This window comes from Thunnus albacares, chromosome 2 (genome assembly GCF_914725855.1).
Source record: "Thunnus albacares chromosome 2, fThuAlb1.1, whole genome shotgun sequence".
Taxonomy (NCBI): domain Eukaryota; kingdom Metazoa; phylum Chordata; class Actinopteri; order Scombriformes; family Scombridae; genus Thunnus; species Thunnus albacares.
Window position 1 is genome coordinate 31,980,329 of NC_058107.1, and position 20,988 is coordinate 32,001,316.

The window sequence follows — 20,988 nt, forward strand, 5'->3', positions numbered from 1 at the left end:
CTGGGGGAAAAAGCCACTGGCAGAATGTCGACACCAGGGACCCGCCAGCCACCCTGACATGAGGGCGGATGGGGTGTCGCATTCAGTTATCTCCCTCTGGAACCTCCTTACTGTTTCCTCAAGTCATACTCAACATCTGCCAAAAGCAGAGGCCATATATCCAAACATGATTAAAAGCTTCTTCACCTCTAATGCTGTCCCTGTTTTCCATAATGCCTGACACGCTAAGGCACTCAAACATCCACACAATTGCACACCTCTCCATACAATAAGTAGAAGGGGGTTACAGGGTTAAATAAACAGAAGGGGAAATCTCCCGCATGCTGAACACATGCCACTGAACCTGCTCTAAACCAACTCTGACACCAGAGTAAACAAGACTTGTGCAGTCAGGAGAAAGCAGGGACTAAGTGAAGGTAGGAGGTAGGAGGGAGGAGGGAGCAGAGATAGAGACGAAGAGATGGGCTGAGGGTGTTCGGTTCAAAGTTTTCTGCGGTGCACAATTAGCACTTCTCGGATCGATCCATGTTAAATTAAACCAGACTTCAAATTAGAGCAGAGCATTGAGACCAAAGGAGAGATTGTGAAAAACAAAAGTGATGACAGGGGAAACAAAATTAACCAGAAAAGAAAGAGGAGAGGAAAACAGAGAGGCAAACACAGAGATTAAAATTAAAATTTCTTTACTGTCATTTCTCTGTACCCACATACATTGAGACAAAATGTATCCTCAGCATTTGACCCATCCTATACACTAGGAGCAGTGGGCAGCTGTGGTGCAGCACCCGGGGACCGACTCCAGTTCTTTCTTGCCAGTGCCAGTGGTCAGGGGCACTGACAGGAGTATTAACTCTGACATACATGTCTTTGATGGTGGGAGAAAACCCACACAAACGTGGGGAGAACATACAAACTCACAAACACAGAAAGGACCTGGGACAGCTGGGATATGAACCTCGGACCTTCTTGCTGTGTGTCAGTGCTAACCACTGAGCCACCGTGCTACCCGAGTGAGTCAGGGTGGGACTAAGACTGTTTTTATGATCCTGCAGACCCACGCTCTAATTTTCTCCTCCATGTGCATAGCACCAATGAAGTGAACACTTGGTTTATTTCAAATTTCCCCAGGTTCTAGACAGGGCCGACACAGCCCAGGCTTATAAAATTAACAGCAAACACGAGAGACAGCATATGCAATGTCAGAGGTCTGAGTTTGAAGGTACAAATCTCATTCCTCTGTGCTCTGTGGCACAGCTGCGCGCGCCCTTTACCAGTAAACAAACAACCAATGCTGGGCTTAAGAGAGAGAAAATATGTCTTGCTAATGCGTGTCTTCTGTGAGGAAAATAACACATCCCCATATGGGTTCCTCATCGCAGGCAGACTTTGATAAGCAGAGGATCTACGGCTTGTGATACAAGACATGATGGCTCACTGTTGCTAATGGTCTTGCATGGGGGTGTTTTCTTTTTTTTTTGCCTGTAAATGGATGGTAAAATGATCTCTCAGTCAACTTGCGCTGTCAGATGCCCCGATAAACATATGCAGTGACAAAACATGCATTAATCTGCACTCCTACCCACATCATTCCAGCTCTTTCTTTCTCCCCTCCTTCTCCCCCCACATACTCAAACTTCCCCCCAGATGCACTTACAGTAAGAATGAAAGGGAGCAATTTTCATCAGTAGAGCAGCCGCAGTATTTTAAGATGGATCCGATGTGGAGGGAAGGAAGGACACACACACACTCGCGCACACACATAAACACGCACACAGGCCCCTTTGTTCCCTCAGTGGTAGGGCCAGTGTCATTGTGGTGATGCCATTCTCACCCACTCATCATTGAACTGTAGATATCGCCCACTGAGCTTGTGTGTGTTTGAACTTTTGTGTGCACGTGTCTGTCAATCTCCTAACTCCTCTCCTCACAATGGGCCCGGCTCTCAAAGGCAGTAATCAATTTGTGGTAACGTTATGTAAGCTGTTGGGCCAGTACAGCTTCAGCTCGCCTCTTGTCCAGGATGATTTCCATATTTCTTGTTGCGCCAATGATAACATTTCGACTCATACGCAGCGTTGGACCTCAGATCCATATTTAGGCCTTTTGACCTGTACGTTAAGCCAACCCTAACATCAAAGCTAGATAGCACCTCATGGAAAGGTGAACCATGAAAGAAGAAGAGAAGGGCTGTCGCTGAACACACCTGTTTTCGATCGTCCTGTTTGTGCTCAGGTTAGCTGGTATCTGAGGAATGTAAATTATATGTGGTTTGGTTTGGGCTGAAGCTCTGTCAGTGCTGTTGCAGGGGATTGTGTGCAACAGACCCCCCCACCCCCCCCCACCCCCCCCCCACCCCACTCATCCACCCACCCACCCACTCAACACACACACACACACACACACAAACACACACCACCTCCTTTCTGTCTCTTCTTTCTCTCTCAAAGGTCTTGTGTGATTACAGGGTCCAGGGAAGATGAAGTCTGACTTGGATAAATAAAGGTCTTGGGTCGAGGGGAGGGAGCAATGTGACCTGCCCTGCTAATGCAAAAACACACATGCACACACACACACACACACACACACACATACACTCAACAGGCAAAACACTCCTGCGCCAGATCAAAAGCTCAGTTCTCTTTCCTGTTTATTCTTAACAGGCATCATTATTAAATCAGAACGATGTGTCATCTTCATCTGTCAAGTGAATGGATGATTTAAAAGTCGTGATAGTCAAAGAACTTTTGCAGAAGGCCGTTTTTCATACAGTCTGGGGACTTTATCATTATGTCATTTCACCCCTCATGTTTAAATTCTTCCTTTTTGGTGAGGGTACAGGTGATGATGATTATCTTTTTAGCAGATGCTATCCAGCTTTCTCCTGACAGAGCACTCCTTCACTACTGTTTGGAAGTGAGTTTCATATTTTGCTCTTAGGTTTTGATTACTTATTTCCTGTTGTGAAGATTTCTTGCAGCCGTCACATGTGACACCAAAATTTAATTTGGCAAATTAGCAAATCAGGCATTTCTTCTCTGTTTCAGTACCATTTAACAGTTAGATGGTCTGGTTAGATGGGTAATTTTCTTCCTTTTTAAAATTTTGCTTTGAATTTTCACTTTGTATGACCTATATTCTATTTGATATTTATTTAATTAAATAAAGGACTATACAAGTCATAGGGAGTAAGTTAACTTCTTTTATTGTATGAATTTATGACCTCCATAATTCTCTCACTTATCCCTTGTGTTTACTGTGTTTGTTTACCTTCGTATCTATGTTATATTGCTGTGCAAATTGACAAAACTAGATAAACAATCGCTGAATAAGTCTTTATAGTCAATATGCCTGGATATTCTCCACAATCCAACCACCAAGGCCGAGTGTCACATCAGCCAGAGGATCCTGAGCCATATAGGCAGCTTTGAGGCCCCTTTTTGGTAATTGTTCCCTTCAGAAATGGAACAACATGGTTACTGGAAATTGGGCTTAACTTGGTCAAATGTCTGAGTGAGGCTTAGAGCAATGTGTTGTGATTAAATGTAACTAAAGCAGACCAATGGTGGGTTTTGCTCACCCTTCAGGCAGTGCAGAGAATTAGACAGACAAAAGAGGGGAGTTTGCACGGGGGGGAGTGGGGTCCACATCAAAAGAGCAGTAATAGATGTATATTGAATTCTGAGGTTTAAGCAACTTTTACTATTGCTTGCTTGCAGTGGTGAATTGTGGCAGTGGCACAAACATGCACCCATCTACATCCAATGAATCTCCAGCGTGCTCGTTTGGAGAGAGTGGCAAACACATCAGAAAAAAGGCTGCAACGTGTTTGTTTTTTCAATCTTTGTAAGCTACAGATGGAGGCATTGGTCTGTTCCCTCAGCATTCCTGGGTATGTTTAGATTTTTTTTTTTTTACACTTTAAATCCCTGTACATTGCGGAGAAAAGCTCCTTTGCTAGAGCCACACACCAGTCAAGATGTTTTACTGTAATCTCTCGCTACACAGAATTGCTTTGTGCCTGTTGTTGGCTTTAGAACAATCCGCGATCATTATCACCAAAGTGCACATTCATCTCAATTTGAGGATTGTACTCTCTGTTATTTCCTAACATGTTCAAATCTTTCTTTTTTTAATTATTTTGCCTGAGTGACCTGGTCAGAATACGAACAGAGCGCACATTTTCACTGTATCAAATCACAAAAGGTTGTCAGATAAACGGCAACAGGGCATACTTCCCAGGACACAATAACAACAGCACAATAGGCTCCTACAGAGGGGACCACAGTGTTCAACATTCAGACCCCTTTTAACCAGCCACGTCTCCAATTCCTGATCTTGACTGTGAAAGCGATCCTTTTTCACTGTGGTTTGTGAGGCTGTGGGAAGAGCAGCAGTACTGGGAACCAGATGGCTCTGGTAAAAGATAGGGGGCATCCCACTGGCCTTGCTGAGAAGGGGATCCATTACGGTGGATCTATTGAGGGCCAGCAGATTCTGTTTCATGGCATCGGCCGAGTGTGACCACCCCTCGGTTGGCGTTGGTAAAGGTCTGGTGCCACGTAGGCTGCTGCAGGCCCAGCCGGGTTTTGTGTTCACCTCAGGGAGCTGTATTCACCTTCGATACAAGACAGACAACTAAATCAGGGCCTCTTGGTGACTTGAGTTTCATCCCTTTTGAGTTCAAGCCTTTTTCAAAGGGTCTCACATTGCAATGGGATATCACTGGCTCCACAATTTGAGGGACAATGGTTGTTAGTGAAAACGGTTGACTGGGATGTTTCTATGCACTTGTAAAGTAGGGTCTATGAACTGTTTAAGCTCAGTTAACTATCGCAGGGGTATCACTGTTTGAGTTAATGGACGTTTATTTCCATATTCTTTCAAAAACGACCACACCGAATCTTGTTGTCCAACCTCTGTTCTGAGCTCTCTGATCCACTGCACATTTCCCTGTCACGGCTTCTTAGCTCTGCCCGCTACTGGCATTGTTCCTTTGTTTGCTGTCCACTTAGCTGTGTCTGCTCCCTTCACTTGTCCAAATGTTTGCTCTGTCCACTTAGCCATGTCCACTTGCTTGGCCTTGTCAAATCAGTCCTGTCTGTGGGCGTTTCCTCCAAGGAGGAAAGGCGACAATTTGCCTCTTCGGCCACAAATTGCTGCAGCTGGACACAAACCAGACCCCGGGGCTCAGCAGCGAAATTACTCTCCATTTATTTAAAGTGGTTGCCATTACTCTACCACAGTGGAGCACAGACCTCAGTGGCCCTGGACCAACCATAACTGCAGTATAAAAAGAACTAAAGTTCGCCGGACAGGTCATGTCTCACACAGTAGCAATTCAATATCCTCCCGTTATGTTCTTGGTTACGCTTCTCAAAACTCAGAATTGCATGTGACACCACAAAAATACATGGTTGCTTTGAAACTCAGTCTGTGGAGATTTTTGCAAAAACACCCAACCAATCACTGGCGAGATGTTTGGAACATGTTACATGTTTGAATCAAAGAAAGAATAACAGCTCATTTACCTTAATCATACTATGCCAAAAGCTTTATTAATAGTATGTTCAGAAAGAGAAATACAGAGACAAGATGCCAGAACGGTTTTGAGCTTGTACCAAACAAATCAAACCAAAGTCTAATCGTTTTCCTTTCTCCTTGAAATGAAGAAACAATACACCGCCAATGAGCGCCGTTAGGAAACAGCAAGGCTGCACTTCCTAATGTCAACACGCTTAGAGCTGATGACACATTTTGATTTAGAGGGCTGCCCCTGACCAAAGATTTTCCTATTCGCCTAAGATTGGTTAGTTCAAGCCATTAGTCAACTAGTCATTGCATGTTTGTGATATTAATTTAATTATTTAAATATATATTTTGTGGGGCATCAGAAAATGGTTTGAGTTCCAGAGCTGAGACAGAATGTTAGAAGTACCACAATAAACACTGTGCTACATAACAGAGAAATACAAAACCATAATAATGAGCTTTTAAATATAAATTTTTCAAACGCACATAAAGCGAGACGCCTGTTAATGACAATGAATGTGTCTGAACAAGCAGCAGGGCGACTGAGTTACCTTTTTCAGTCCTGTGGGTCAGTTAGTTCCATTAAATCCTCCTATCTCTCATTTTAGGCCGTTTCCTGGCAGGAACGTGCCGGAGTGGACAGATATTTCCATGGGAATCAATGCTTCTGTTATCACAGCAGACTGAGTCACTGACTGAGTGATGACCATTTGTTGGCCTTGAGCGGACTTCATTGGTCGCCTCGGCCGGGTGACGCCACGTGTCGCTATTTCCTATATCCGTTGTTTCAAATTAAAAGCCCTCTAGCGTTTCATACACAGTCAAGCCATACTAAGTTTTGATCTAATCTTGGCAAGGTGTAACTCCTGAATGTGACACATTTTCCTGTGACTAACTGACCAATGAAAACTTGGTTGTCTAAGGTCATATTTAGACCAAATCAGACCAAATTTAAGGCCGTATTCAGACAAAATTTTATTGATCTGATTCACCTGCTTTCTCGCTACCACTGCTCCCTCTCTTCATTCACTCTCTAGCTCACTCGACCACAGCTGCTCTCTCCCTCGTGCTCGCTGGTGCTCTCTCTCTCTCTCTATTTTTCTCTCATCTTTTTTAAAATGAGTCAGGAAGACAACCGCAAAGTCTAATTTTACTCTTAACAAACAAAGAGAATTGCCCCCCCCCCCTCCCCCCCTCCTTCTAGTAATGTCTTTGTACATACAGCTCTGATCAGTCTGATCGTCGGCTGTGATTGGCCACCACAGCGTAACGTTGGGTAGCATTTCTTCAAAAGTTGATTCTGGATCAACTTTCTCGCCACAGGCTGGTGCAGAGCTGCTGCAGCGCCGCTGCGGCGCCACACCGCTGTGGCCAAAACCCCTGCAGCCTAAATGCACTACCCCCATTCAAATGAATGGGAGGACTGGCGTTTCCGCCGCACTGCCTGATTTGGTCTGAATATGGCCTAAGACTCTTCTCATACAGTAGACAGTAGGCGGTTGGTCGACTGTTAAGGGGCAGCTCTATTGATTTCACTTCATTATATGAATCCTATGTTGAAGGGAGAAAGTTATATTTGTCTTATGTTTTCATGCATCAGTCACTTGCTCCCCGGAGCCTTAAAACTTAAAATTCCATTCTCTGTGAATTAAATTGTGTTTTTATAATGAAAACAATTGTTTGTTTGAAAGTTAATAGAATTCATGGAGGAACATAAGGCTCTATGGTATTTCATTACTGTTCTCTGACTATTTGATTTACCCTCCTTGCCCTGGAGTGTGTTCCAGCTGATGGGCTCTGACTGCACCACCAAAGCTGAGAGAGAATGTCATTCGGCATTGACTGGAGTGGGTCTCTTCATGCATACGCAAATGTCAAGTTACACGGAGAGGCCAGGGAACACAGCTCATGCATAATAGTATTAAAATGTACGAAGGAGAGGAAGAGAAGAGAGCGGTGGATCAGTTGACAGAGAAGGAGGGAAAAAGTTGGGAGAAAAATCTAGATAGCTTTGAGACGAGGAGAGTTGTGGAAGATGTTGCATTGTTTCAGAGAGCTCCATCCAAAACTAACATGTCACAGTTCATTCAGAAAATACTCTGACTGGTCCTGACTGACCTTTGAGAAACAAAACCTCACAAACCACTATTCTGGCCACATGAGTACACTCTCCCACCTAAACATTGTTTATCTGTTTCAAGCCTGACAGTTGTGTACAGCCAGCAGCGGCTTGACAGCTTAATTCCATGTTGTCTCACGGGACCGCCTCCGTGGATCAGGGACTGGAGTGACACACTCAACCTCGCACTACTTTGTTTGGGGACGCCTCTTTCTCTCGGCGATCTGTGCTTTACATGACTATCGCATCCGTCATGCCTCGTCACCTCTGAGGTGGGCTACCTATCACCATCATGTTTCCTGAAGCTGGAACTGGCAAGGCTGCTTTGCATGCTGGGTTGTCCAACCAACCGCCTGAGCAGGTGGTGATTTGCACAAGGTGAGAGAAAAAAAAGACTCAGCGGAAGTTTAAAAAGAGAAACAGAGAGAGCAGGGAGTGACACAGAAAGAGGTACTGTGATCAAACAAATGTAAGCCTTTGAACACGACAGGACGAGAATCACAGCGGCATGATAATAAGCATGATTGTGTTTATAATAACTAGGTCTGTTTCTCCGTCTTAGTGGTTGGCGGTTTTCTGGGCGGTCCAATCCCTTGGCATGAAAGAACGAGGGCGTTGCCCGCAACTTGACCTTCGCAGGGCACCACCCAGAGGTCAACAGGAAGTAAATGGGCAGAAGCTTGACACAGGGGCACACATTTCTTACCTAAAGTATTTTTTTTCTCTCTTCTTCTGTTACCAACCTTGAGCCAGATTCCACTTAGTTTCAGCCAAGTAAATGAGGGAATTCTTCAAAACTTTGGCCTGTCTTCACAAGTCAAGACATGCTGAGTATCATGAGTGTTGGGATATGCAAAAAGGAAAATGCTCTGCTCTATTTTCTTCCTTTTCAAACTTTCTACTCTTCTGGTTTTGTCACTAAGTGCGACTTTCTGTGTCTCCTCATCTATCAAAACTAGGTAGCTTCTGTGAGCTGGTGTTGCTGTCATGGAGGCACAAGATGAGGCTATTTTCTCACACACTTCATCCCTTTGAAGAATAAAGAGGTTTATATAATCAGCTATGGATTAGTTTGTGATCTACTTCATGGTCCATTAAGTATCATACAAATGTACAACAATACTGGGTGATGTTCAGAGGAAGAGGTATCCACAATCATCTGTGTCAATCTATTTATGTGAACCTGGAAGCATACTTTTTAGTGGAACATATTATGTGATATTTATAGAAAGGCTGTAGAAAGGCTGCCAAATTGTATTGATTTGTTGATTATTTTCTAGATTTTACTTGATTAATTGTTCAGTCTATCAAATGTCAAATAATACTGCAACATTCTCATCATAATTCCCTTGTTTTGTCCAACCAACACTCAAAAACCCAACGATATTATATTTACAGCAAAGAGAAAAGCAGCAGAGAAGCTTGAATGAGGGAATGTCAACTGATCAATCAATTGACTACTAGTCTCATTGCATCAATCATTTGATCTAAAATTTTCATTCAGGTATCTCTGTTAGCAAGATGAGCTATAGCTGCCTACTTAAGCACATGTGCATCCTTGCTGAGGTTATTTACACAGTAAGCTAAAGTAAACTTAAGTACAGCTAAAGTAAAGTAAGCTAACTGTTAAGCTAACAGTTAAGAGCAGAGTAGCATCTTAGCATATCTGCACTATAACCCTCTAGCCTTGTCTGTTTTCAGTCACTTCACAGTGCCAGTGGCAGTTGGAGTCGATATGCAAAGTTGGTTTTTGTTGGTGTTTTTTGTTGTCTTGCTAAACTTAACCTCTTGGGGCATTCCACTGAAGATTTATGAGGGCTCCATATGGGCTTGTGTGCAGCTGATTATGCATGGACACAACAAAAGAGGAGACAGGCTGGCTGGGTTTACTGTGAAAACAATAAGGACATACTGACTAAACCTGCATGCAACCTGCAGGACATTTAAAGGAAGACTGTAAACCAAATGATACAAATGTTTTAGGGAGATTAGCCCATTTGTCAGCTTACCCATCATTCCAATGACTGATGAGAATATAGAGAGTAAAAGCAACCATGTATGCCTGGAAGATTGTTCTGTCTTGTGATTGATGCTGACACTTTTGCATGCCCTTGACTGAAAGGCAGGGGACTCATATTATCAGAGAGAAAAATAGTTACAAAACTTATGCTTCCTCTTACCCAGAGTGCAAAAAAATTCATTCAAATAGATTTGGTGTGATATGCAGAGGTATGAAGATTTTGTCCAGAGCTAAACCCAGTACAAGAGGAATAAATGTCACATGGCATGAGGCACTCAAAGGGCGAAATAACTTAATTTGAAAAATCTCAGTAGCAGCTTCTCTCTGTAAATAAATAGATACTGTTACTGTCAAATTTTATCTCAAGGTCAACTTACTATCTTTTTCTAGAGTTCTCAACCACATCTCACGGTCTTCATCAGCAGATGGAACGCCTTCGCGCTTAATATATGAATGCTTCTCTTTAAAGCAGGCTGACACTTTTCTTGTGATGTTCAGTGACAGAAGGTGTTTAATAATTTGTCCTTTTAAATTACTGCAAAAATCTAATCCTAAATTGAACCCTAACTCAAAGTCCTGAGCCTAAATTAAACATAAGCCTAAATCCTGAAAGAAGTCCGGACCAAGATGAACCTGCCTTGCAAAAATGTCCTCACTCTGGAGGCTTAAAACTCTGACTGGTCACGTCTTTAATCATGAAGACACTCACTAAAGTACACAAGTCTGCTGTGGTGGTTTGTCTGAACTGTGTCTGCTACACAGAAGCTCACCAGGAGAGGAGAGGTTTCCATCTCCATCTCTGAACCGGAAAAGCGGGGGGGACCGCAGGGCCCACATCTGAGACCCAGACCCCATGCACCCTCTTCCCATAATGCCTTCTGACACTCCTTACACTGAGTACAGAGGGTTTACCCGCACACCAAAAGCCCTTATGTTAAACTCTTTAAGAACCCGCTGTCTCTCCTCAAAGCAACGCTCCATCGCAAACACCTCTGCCAACACAAGCTCATGTTTCTTCAAACGGCTGAAGATGGTCTGTTATTATCTTACAGACGATTCAGAGTATCTCTCCCTCTCTCTCTCTCTCTCTCTCTCTCTCTCTCTCTCTCTTCCTCTCTGTCACACAAACACACACACACACACACTCACACAGTCACAAAGATCCCTCTGTCGTAGGGGTCACAAACTGCATTTACAAGTTGAGAGTGGATTAAGTCGAGACAGTTATGGTGATTGGGTGTATGAGGAAGAGTTAGGGTCTGGGCAGAGATGGACGGTCATGTGTGTTTGTGTGTGTGTGTGTGTATGTGTACATGTGTGCGTGTATGTGTGGGGGGGGGTTGGTTTGATGGGAGGAGGGGCATCAGATAGAGCATGTGAGACTTCTTGGTTTGACACTTGACGTGGCCCCTTTAAAATCCTGAGCAGCCAAGAATACTGGAAGTTTATAGAGACTCCAGATGGCCACAGCTGCCTCACATTTGAACTTTACTCAAACACACACATGTAGCGCTGAAATTATTAGGTGATTCATCGATCAGTAAAGTGGCAGAAAATGAATCTTCAAAAAATCTTTAAAGGCAAAAGACAGATAGATGGATTCTTTATTGTCCTTCAAGGAAATTTGACATCAAACATCAGGATTTGCTGCTTTTCTTTGCTATATATGGTACAGTTGGTCGGACAAAACAAGCCATTTAAAGACACCGCCTTGGGCTCTGGGACACTGTTGTGGCCATTTTTTTTAGTTTTCTGATATTTTAAAGGTTTATTCATTGATTTATCATAAAAGCAATCAACAGGATTTCTGTTATTTATATACTGTTATGCTGTCAGATGTCTATGTTGGTCAAAGGTCCAAAACTTGGACCTCGTGGTGAACGAATGTATGAAAGTCATTCAAGACATTCAGCCTGCTCTGAACACTTTGTTTGCAATGTCACCTCTCCTCCTCATGATGACATCAGATTGTTTTCGCATGCTCATATATCCCCGTAGCCTTCATTGCTAAGGTTGTTCCATGGGTTGTCCTGCATATTTCGGATCAGATTCGGACATGTCCACTTCAAAGCGCTAACTTGATCTGCTGATGAAGATCATGTGATATGATCAAAAGCCCCAAATGAACCTTGTGGTAAGATCGTTTTCTCAGCTGCTGCCTCCAAGGTCAAGAACGAACTTTGAGTCTCAACAGATTAATCAATCATAAAAATAACCACTAGATGCAGCCCCACACACATACGCAGGTAGGTCCACAAGCAAACACACAAAACACTGAACATCCTGACAGACTAATGTCAAAAGTTGACAAAAACCTTGACTTGCATACATAGAAATGTTGAATAGCTTCTGGCATCCTTTTGCCTGCTGTTTCGCAGGCAGGTGAGCGTATACACGCACAAACGCACACATCTTTTTAAACTTGATGTTAAGCTAAAAAAATCTGAAAATAACCATAACCATAAGCCATGTAGCCACTGCAGATTCCTATCAATCACACATCAAACCTAGAGAACACAGCAGCTGAACTGTTGCCAGGACCAAAAACTACAATCCAAACCTCTGTGTGAGCTACTGCTCAGGAGTTCGTGCAATGTTTTAAACCACGCTCCGGCCACCTCGCCTCGCCTGCTGCACCACACAGCGACGCCCAGTTCCGTCTGCGGCTGAGTGCGATGAATCTGACAGAGTCCAGGCCAACACCGTGCCCTGCTGGACAACGATCAGACGGGGAGCAGGAAAGAGAGTGGGTTGCCAGATGAAACAGAGGGATGCCAGTTTATGCAGCAGCTCATATGCATGTCAAGCTACAAAGAGAAATCACAACACATGCTGTCATTCATCAACCCATCACTCTATCTGATGTCTGCACTTCTTCAAGGAAGAAACTAAAGTGCCCGTGCTGAGTAAGTTTAAAAAGCTTAAATATCTCTGGCTCAGCATAGAAATAATCTATCTGCTTCTCCTGCCATAAGTTAGTTCGATAAGATACCTAACTGCACAGAAATCAGCCACTGCAAATATTCCCAGTGTGGCCTTACAAGTTTTTTCATGCATTTCCAGCTAAGTAGACTTGGCAAAGACTGCAGATGAAAAAAAAAGTCCTATAAGGAACTTCCTCGCCTCCTCCAATCAGTCTAAGATTCAGTTGGTTGAGCACATTGCTGATATTAACCTGATGTTTTCTTCATCTAGCCTCATTTCTGACAGCTCTGCCTTCTGTGATCTCATAATCAGAGTGCCTTCCATACTGCCAAAATGTCACAAGCTGCCCTTTTCAGGTCTCTGCTTGACAGAGCCAAAGCTGTTTTTCTTTGAAAGTAATAGAAAGAATGTCCAGAGACACACAGGTTGTGACTCCACTTGTTTCATGTTGCTCTGACTTTGAAAAGTGGGCTCAGATAGATCAATTGTTCCTAACATTTTTTGCCTTGTGACACTTTCATTGAAATTGCAAGCAACACCTGCTTACAATCTTTTGTCACAGGTCGCATATGACTTTGAGCTGTGAGCAGTTCAACCATTCTTAGATTCTTTCATTGAATAATGTTTAGAGGGTCTGAATAGGTAAAACTATCCAGTATTTGCCAAGAAAAATGCAAAGATTGTTGAAGTAATAGTTCAACATTATGGGAAACACACTTAATCAGTTTCTGGCGGAGAGTTGGGTGGTAAGATCGATGCTACTTTCATATCTGTCTATTTAATTATAAAGCTACGGTCAGCAGCCAGTTAGCTTAGCTTAGCACAAAGACTGGAAACAGCTAGTCTGGCTCTGTCCAAAGGTACCAAAATCCTCCTACCAGCACCTCTAAAGTGCACAAATTTACATGTTATATCTTGTTTATTTAATCTGTACAAAAACCAAAATGTAAAAATGACAATTTGTCATTGAAGGGGAGCTTATGTGCTGGAGTATTACTTTGCCACAAACAGTTGCAAGACAACGAGCGGAGTTACTGCTCCAAGCAAAGAAAAGGTCACAATTGGCACATAAGCCTTTTAAATGACAAATTGCCATATTTACATCTCTGTTTTTGTATGGCTTAAACAAACATGGTCTAACTTTATTCCTGTCTACAGTATTTTGTTACCTGGGGTAAGGTTAGGTTAACTGTCTTCAGGTTGCAGCTCCATATTTAACCGAAAGATATGAGAATGGTATCAATCTTCTCATCTAACTTATGGTAGGAAAGCAAATGACTTACTTTAATCTTCTTCTAACCCCAGGCAGGGAACCACAAAGATAGATAGGGACATAAGTTATCCTTGCAAGTGCAAACAGGAAAACAGCTTGCTATTGAATTTAAAATGGATCACTTTAAAGGTGAGCCACCTTAATGTAACAGCAACACTGCCAGCTTCATCAAAAAGCCGCCCCAGCCTCCATTTCAATGGGATGTTGCATCATATACATAAACAAGAGAAGCACAAGCATGTGTGTGATGCACTATGGGACTCTCGCCACTGCTTTCACCGGAGCCATGCATCTCCAGTCTGCCAGTAAGACCGGTCATTCTAGGAACATCAAGAAACAAAATAATTCCCCGCTGATTAACCAGCTCGAGCTTGTTTCGCGACACCAACACCATCAGCTACATCATTACCGGCTTACGGAGCAACTCAATTACGCCTCATCTTGACAGCTCTGACAGGATTCAGCTTCCACTTGTGTGTACATTTGTGTGAAGGGTCTAAGCAGCTGCCAAGTGAACAACGGCAGGCCGCAGTCAGACAAAACAGCATGTGGGAGTCTGGATGAGTTCTTTTATAAAGCCTCTAAATTCAGGTGTTTTACTGGATGATAGATCATATACATTATGGATAAGAGTCGGTGTTTAACTAACGCACAGTATGAAGTGTGCTGCATGGATGAAGAGTCATTCTCATATCATAGGTTGCATAAAGGCACTTAGCTGCTTCACCGATACAACTACCACACGTCATCTGTAACCTTCGGCTACATTTTCACTCTTTTCCTCTTGGCATACTATGTGTGAATGTGTGTATACATCTCAGCGTGTGTGTGTGTGCGTGCATATCACTCGAGCACATGATTATCCCTCAGCGCAGGATGAAAAACACTTTTGCTGTTAATACAATTCAGCTTGATGTGACACTGCAGTCTACCAGGACAATGAAAGCACTTCAGTATAATTGTTTTAGACGCTCCGTCACAAAAGCAACAGCGGCAGGTTTTCTGCAGTGCATTGATAAACTGCTGCATGACTGTAGCAGTTAAAGGAAAAGTCTGCTGCGTTTAAGAATTCATATTTGCACATGCCCGCATTTTTACTTCGTCTTCATACCACACAGACATGTCCTGGATTCTTCTGACAGAGTTGTTCACGTTCGTATGAATGCATCTGGATGGTGCTAAACCACATTAATAACACAATATCCAGATCAATCAGTGCAATCCAGGAGTTATGTCTCTGTTTTGTTTGTTTTGGAGAGCCTGTCTGCCCTCAACCTGACTAATCCACTTCCCCTGAGGGTCCTGCTTTTACCAGAATGCCTTTGCACTAATCTCCAGAGCACGAACATGTTGCATCAACCATAAACTTCCATCTCCTTCGATACATTTCTCCTGTTAAACATGAGCACAAAACTGCACATCTAAAAAGAACTTGACTTGTACAGTACTCTGACTCTTTGACCAGTGGCCAGTTAGCATGTGACCAGTTTTCTGCTAATATACTCTATGGCAACTCCAGACTTTTAACAAGTAATCTGTGGTTGTAAGAAAAAACAGACCACTAAACTGCAATGAAAGCTTAACTAACTGCTGTGTCTTTACTGTAAGTACACAAGGGTTTTAGGGTGGATTTTTCCTTTCGGTGTTGTCAGGTTTCACATCCAGTTTGACCTTTTAATTGCACAGTCTAAACATATTAGGGGCATCTGGCCAAAATATAGCAAAAAACAGCATGAAAACAGTCATCTCTCTTACATTTACAACATAGGGACTGACTTCTTGTAGAGGCATGAAATTATTGTTTTACTGTACAGTAAATATGGCACAGCTGACTTAAACTAAACATAAACTTGGCCTTTTTTCTCCCCAGTGTTATGAGGGGGAATACCATTGCTTTAAATACTTTGTTAATACATAGGTACACATGGGAGTACTTACGCACTAGCCCAGATGGTGGACCCTCTAATTTGAAATCCAAGGGTATAATTAAGAGACAAAAAAATTAAAAAGGAAAGCATGAGGATTTGCTGCTTCGACATGAAACGCGGCACAAATTACAGCAAGGAGAAGCTTGGTTTGTGTGGTCATCATTATTAGATATTCACATTAAAACAAATTTTTCTCTGGGACGGCAGCTTTGAATGGTGATCCGGCTGTAACTTTGAAGCCCTGCAGACAGACTCGAGCATATCCCTGCGTATTAGTCTGAACTTGATGGCAAATTAAATGGATGTTAATCAGATGACTACGCTGAGGGTTTCAAGTTCATTTCGAGGGGAACTGATGTCTGTATGGGTCAACTAAAAACGCATAACCTGCAGTGCAGTGTAGCCAAAAGAATTTATTTATTATGGAGATTAAAAAAGGACATAGGGCTTTTTTTATTTGACCGTATCCATTGAAAATATGGTAAATCAAATAAGACTTTACTGTGATCGATCAGCTACGATGCCGAGCTGATGCAGAGCAGGTAAACACAGCAGGACAAGAAGCGCAGAGTGTGCTGGAGACTGGGAGTCAGTGCGTAAAAGCTGCAGGTTTGGATTGCAAGCCCGTCGAAGCGTTTAAAACAACTTAACACGGGTTTCTGGTTATTTCTACGCCTTTTATAGATTTACATGCACCTCCACTTTAGGGGGATTTTGTCTCTAAGTCTGAGGACACCTTTGGATACGGTATGGACTAGAAGTGTTTACCTTGTAGGTGTGGAGTCACTCCGCTAAAAATACCTCAACATTCTGTCTTTAAACTCATCGAATAACAACAAACCAATTTCCTCTTTTTTTTTTTGCTTTGGCTGCCCTCTTGAAACCTCCAAATTAAAGACCTCATGCAGTTTGGGAAGCAGCAGTGCTGTAGTGGGATTTGAACCAAAAGCGATGAATGAAGTTACTGCGATTGCAATCTGTGACATGCTCGATGAGAAATGAGCAAACATCGCTATAACATTCAAATATATACCTCAATGTTTCTGTGTGAGCTAACAGTGACACATTTGGGAAGTCAACAATGATCTTGTCGTACTTTTCCTATCCGGCGCGTAAAAGAGCAACTTTGGAGACGCTGCCGACAACGTAGATATTTATCGGGAAGACATCCCCGAGAAAGGACGCAAACAACAGGGAAGAAAAGTTTTAACTCACCGGTCTCGAAATGATTGAAAGCCGCGGAAGAAATAAACCCCGCGAGAAGAAGAGCAGAGGTGACTGTCCAGGAATCCATCGTGTGATTAAAGAGTCTGAACTGGCTCTCAGGTGAAGTGCAGCCTGACGGACGGATGCGCAGACCGGCGGGCTGCTGGACTGGCTGACTGACTGTCCGGGTCTGTGCAGTAGTCGCACTTTGGTCGACGTTAAAAGTCCCTGAACTTCAAGGCAGGTCCTTCAGCTGCAACTACTACACTGACACCACAAAGACGGGACTAGATAGTAGAAAGCAGGGATCCTATTTCCAACCCATGTGACAGGAAATAGGGGCAATAGATTCAACCTGCAGCGCTGGGGAAGCAACAGAAAGAAAAGGGGAGGTGGAGGGAGGGTGGCGGTGCTGGGGTTGGAGGCTGGACTCAATGCTGCAATGAACAGCAGGTTAGTAAAGTGTAAACCGCCTTCTCCGCTTAAAGACTGCATATTCCTATTGTAATAACGTCATAATACAACAGAACATCATAGGAATATTATAGGAATTTCATAAGGTAAAAACTAAAGCACCAAAAGTTCATTATGTATTCACTATTAGGTCCCTATAGTGATTACAGGCATTCAAGAGATACCACAGAAGACCAGAACCATAAACTTTGACAGTTATTGGAGTACCAGAGGCACACAATAAGTCCCCTGTGGAATATTATGGGTGTATTGTGTTGATTTTTATGGTGAGGTTTAAATCTACTTGGGGGTCAATTAGGTTTGGGAACCTCTGGGCTATGACATGCATGCTCAGTACTAAACTGCACACAAAGACCTCAGCAATACACCATGTTTATGGCTATAGTATAGAAAAGAGGGGACATTGAATGAGGAGGATTTGTACATGATCCTGCATTGTATCATGTTGATTCATGTTGAAATTATTTTACTTGTTAACTATTTCCTGAAGCAGAAATTCAAAATTTGTTCCAGCTGATGGAAAGGAACTTCAAAAACAGTCTATATGTTGTTTAATATTGTCTGTGTTTTTGCTAACATGTATTAAATAGAGGTAAAAAAACCTTTGGTGGGAATAACTGGGAGTCAAACACATCTTTCACAGTATTTTTCTTAAGTTTTTTTTCTCCAACTGAGTTGCATTAAAAAAAATGAGCAAATTATTTTCATGTCAATTTCAGGCATTCATTTAAAGACTAGTAATATTGCAAAAATGTCTTTCCTAAAGGAAACGCAATAGATTTAAATGTACAATCAGGATGTGGGAAAATACTAATTGTACTCCTTGAATGACGTCACATCCATTAAAGTTTTTCTTATCTCATTCACTAGATAGAAACAGGTGCACAGAGTGTGAGCTTCTCACCTCTTTTCTATCTCAGACTGGCAATCTCTTCCCATCTTAAGTGTAAAACAGCACCCTCGTGTGTTTCACTGCGAGTATCATGCAGCACTATGAAGAGGTGTCCAAACCAAAGGCAGCCAGGATCCTAAAAATAGAAAATACAGTATGATCTCACCACTCTCGAAGAAAGTAAGTCCAACATTTATTTTGCCAAAACCGACAGGGTTGAGATGGAGTGCACTGGGAAAGTAATCTAGCATGACGTGTGCCCTTTTGAGAAATGTAAGTGTGTGGCCCAGAGATAGTAAAAAAAAAAAACTCACTTAGATTACAGTGAAATTAGGTATTATAATCATACTGACATTTTGCTATGACTGAGCTGTCATCAACCTTTCCTGAAACTGCATGACAGCTGTTTTTTTAGTCTAAAGTTACTATCTGACATTATATGCACCAAATCTCAAATAAGGGGTGGAGTGTAAGTACAGTTACACAAGCACTGTACTTAAGAATGATTCAGAGGTACTCGCACTTTACTTGAGTATTTTCAGTTTCTACTACTTCACCTCTGTACTTCTTTTTCAGAAATATTAGACCATTTATTTCAAAGCTACTAGTTACTTTGCAGATTAATATTTTACATACCACCAAAACATGTGATTAGTTCATAAAATATAATTAATTTTGATATACAGTATGAGCTCAACCTCACTTAGCTAGAACTTTAAAATGTGTCTAACCCATGTATGCATCTGTATATTGATAATAATCAATAATTTAATGTGTAATAATATTACACTACAACGTTATTTTTGATATTTAAAGTATATGTGGCAGGTAAGACTTGAATAGGGCTGCAACTAACAATTATTTTCATCATCTATTAATCAATCTAGCAATTACTTTCTCAATTAAATTCCGAGAATCCATAGTGATAGTTCCATATGTCTTATTCATATGTTTTTTTTTCTCACCAAACCCAAGGAGATTAACTTGAATCATAAGAAAACCACAAAATATTCACATTCAAGAAGCCGGTTAAACAGATTAATTTTCTGTTTATGAACTGATTAATTTCTAGACTTCTGACTTTTGCTAGTAAATCATCTGAATACATCTTCCACCACTGTATTCTATATATTATTATCAATATTTATCCAGGATAGAGTCTGTGCTCATACAGAGCTGACTTGATGCCCTCAGATTGAGGGAAAATAGATGTGTCCATATGAAAATGAACCTGAATTGGAGTCATTACCTCTCATCTTCCCTGCTATCAGTCTGTGATGTTGTGATGCAGTTGTGGTAGCAAGGCTCCCTTTGTCTTCTTTGTCTCTCTCTTTCTGTGTGTGTGTCTGTGTGTGTGTGTGCATGCATGCGTGTGTATGTGTGTGTGTGTGTGTGTGTGATCACATGTTGGGCTTGTCTGAACAGGCTGCCCGGCCACATTCCTTGTGGTCTGCTGGAGTTACTGTAATTCTGTTCTGTATGTTTGCTCTCGCCAGATAAAACTCAGCACTTCCACACACGACATTCACACTTTATTTTTTGGCATTTTGCCGTTCAGACAGGTCCGACTGTAGGTTGAAAACGTCAGACAACAGGTATTCAAAGTTCCTCAAAGTACCGTGTGTGTCCGCAGCGAGAGCTGAGCCCTTCACCCTGCCAGTGTGTTCTACCTGATGAGTTATGCAAGACGGAGGCTGGAGGTCACAGCAAGAATAATCCACTGACATGTATCAGAAAGTACACTGGTATCCCTGACCTGCCTACCGATGGGAAGTTATGCATAGTTGAATTAGAAGTTGGCCCAGATACTTTGAATTCACGAATTCAGGAGCCAAGACTATGTCATGTCCTTGTTCTCTCCTGGGTAAACATGAGTGCCTGTCCCTGAATTTTAATGCCACATTTCTCCCCTTTGTGGTCAAAGCTATTCCTCCTTCCATGCTTTTGTTGTTGGCATCCATCTGTGCTCGCAATGTACCCGAGGCGCTTTTTTAGTATGACTTTTCTTCCCGATACGTCATTTAATTTCATCCGGGAGAGAGAGAGAGCACAGAATTTAAAGGGTCAGTTAACCGTAATTGCAAAAATAAAAAAACAAACCCATATTCCCTCAGTTTCCTGCAGTGGTATCTAGCTATGAAGACAGTTTTTCTGTTTATTATTCCAGGTTTTGAGTTACTGACATTTCTGCAACCACTTCAATACAATAAAAAAAGAATGACATTTAATTTGTGGTGCTCACAGCATTGCAATTTTTTAAAAAAGTTCTATATGTAAGAATCAGAAATTCCTCACTAGTGACACCAGTGGCCATTAAATGAACTGCAGTTAGCATCCTGTTGCTTGCGCTCGTGCACGTGCTCGCACTCTGTCAGCGCGAGCGAGCAGCTGCGCGAGACTGCGGGGTTTTTTTCCTCACTTACACTTCCCATAATAACTCATAAGATCTCTAACGTTTTGTTTTGCACTGTTCTTCATCACTCCCAGTCAGTCTCTTTTCGAAACACTGTGTCCCGGTTATTCATGATAATCCACAGACCTCGCTGTGAACACTGTTCACAGGAAATTAATCTGCAATTATTTCCACAATCAATTAATCATTTGAGTCACTTTTCAAGCTAA

At 42.2% G+C, this 20,988-nt stretch overlaps 1 protein-coding gene across 2 annotated transcripts in view; it reads right to left on the bottom strand.

Moving 5' to 3' along the window:
- Positions 1–17,964, bottom strand: part of kremen1 (kringle containing transmembrane protein 1) — a 60,784-nt gene extending 42,820 nt beyond the window's left edge. For both annotated transcript variants that reach the window (XM_044330662.1, XM_044330652.1), the window contains exon 1: positions 17,010–17,964. In XM_044330662.1, the coding sequence (XP_044186597.1) occupies positions 17,010–17,088 (79 nt within the window). In that variant the 5' untranslated portion in view covers positions 17,089–17,964. The remainder of the gene's footprint in view (positions 1–17,009) is intronic.
- Positions 17,965–20,988: the final 3,024 nt, after the last annotated feature.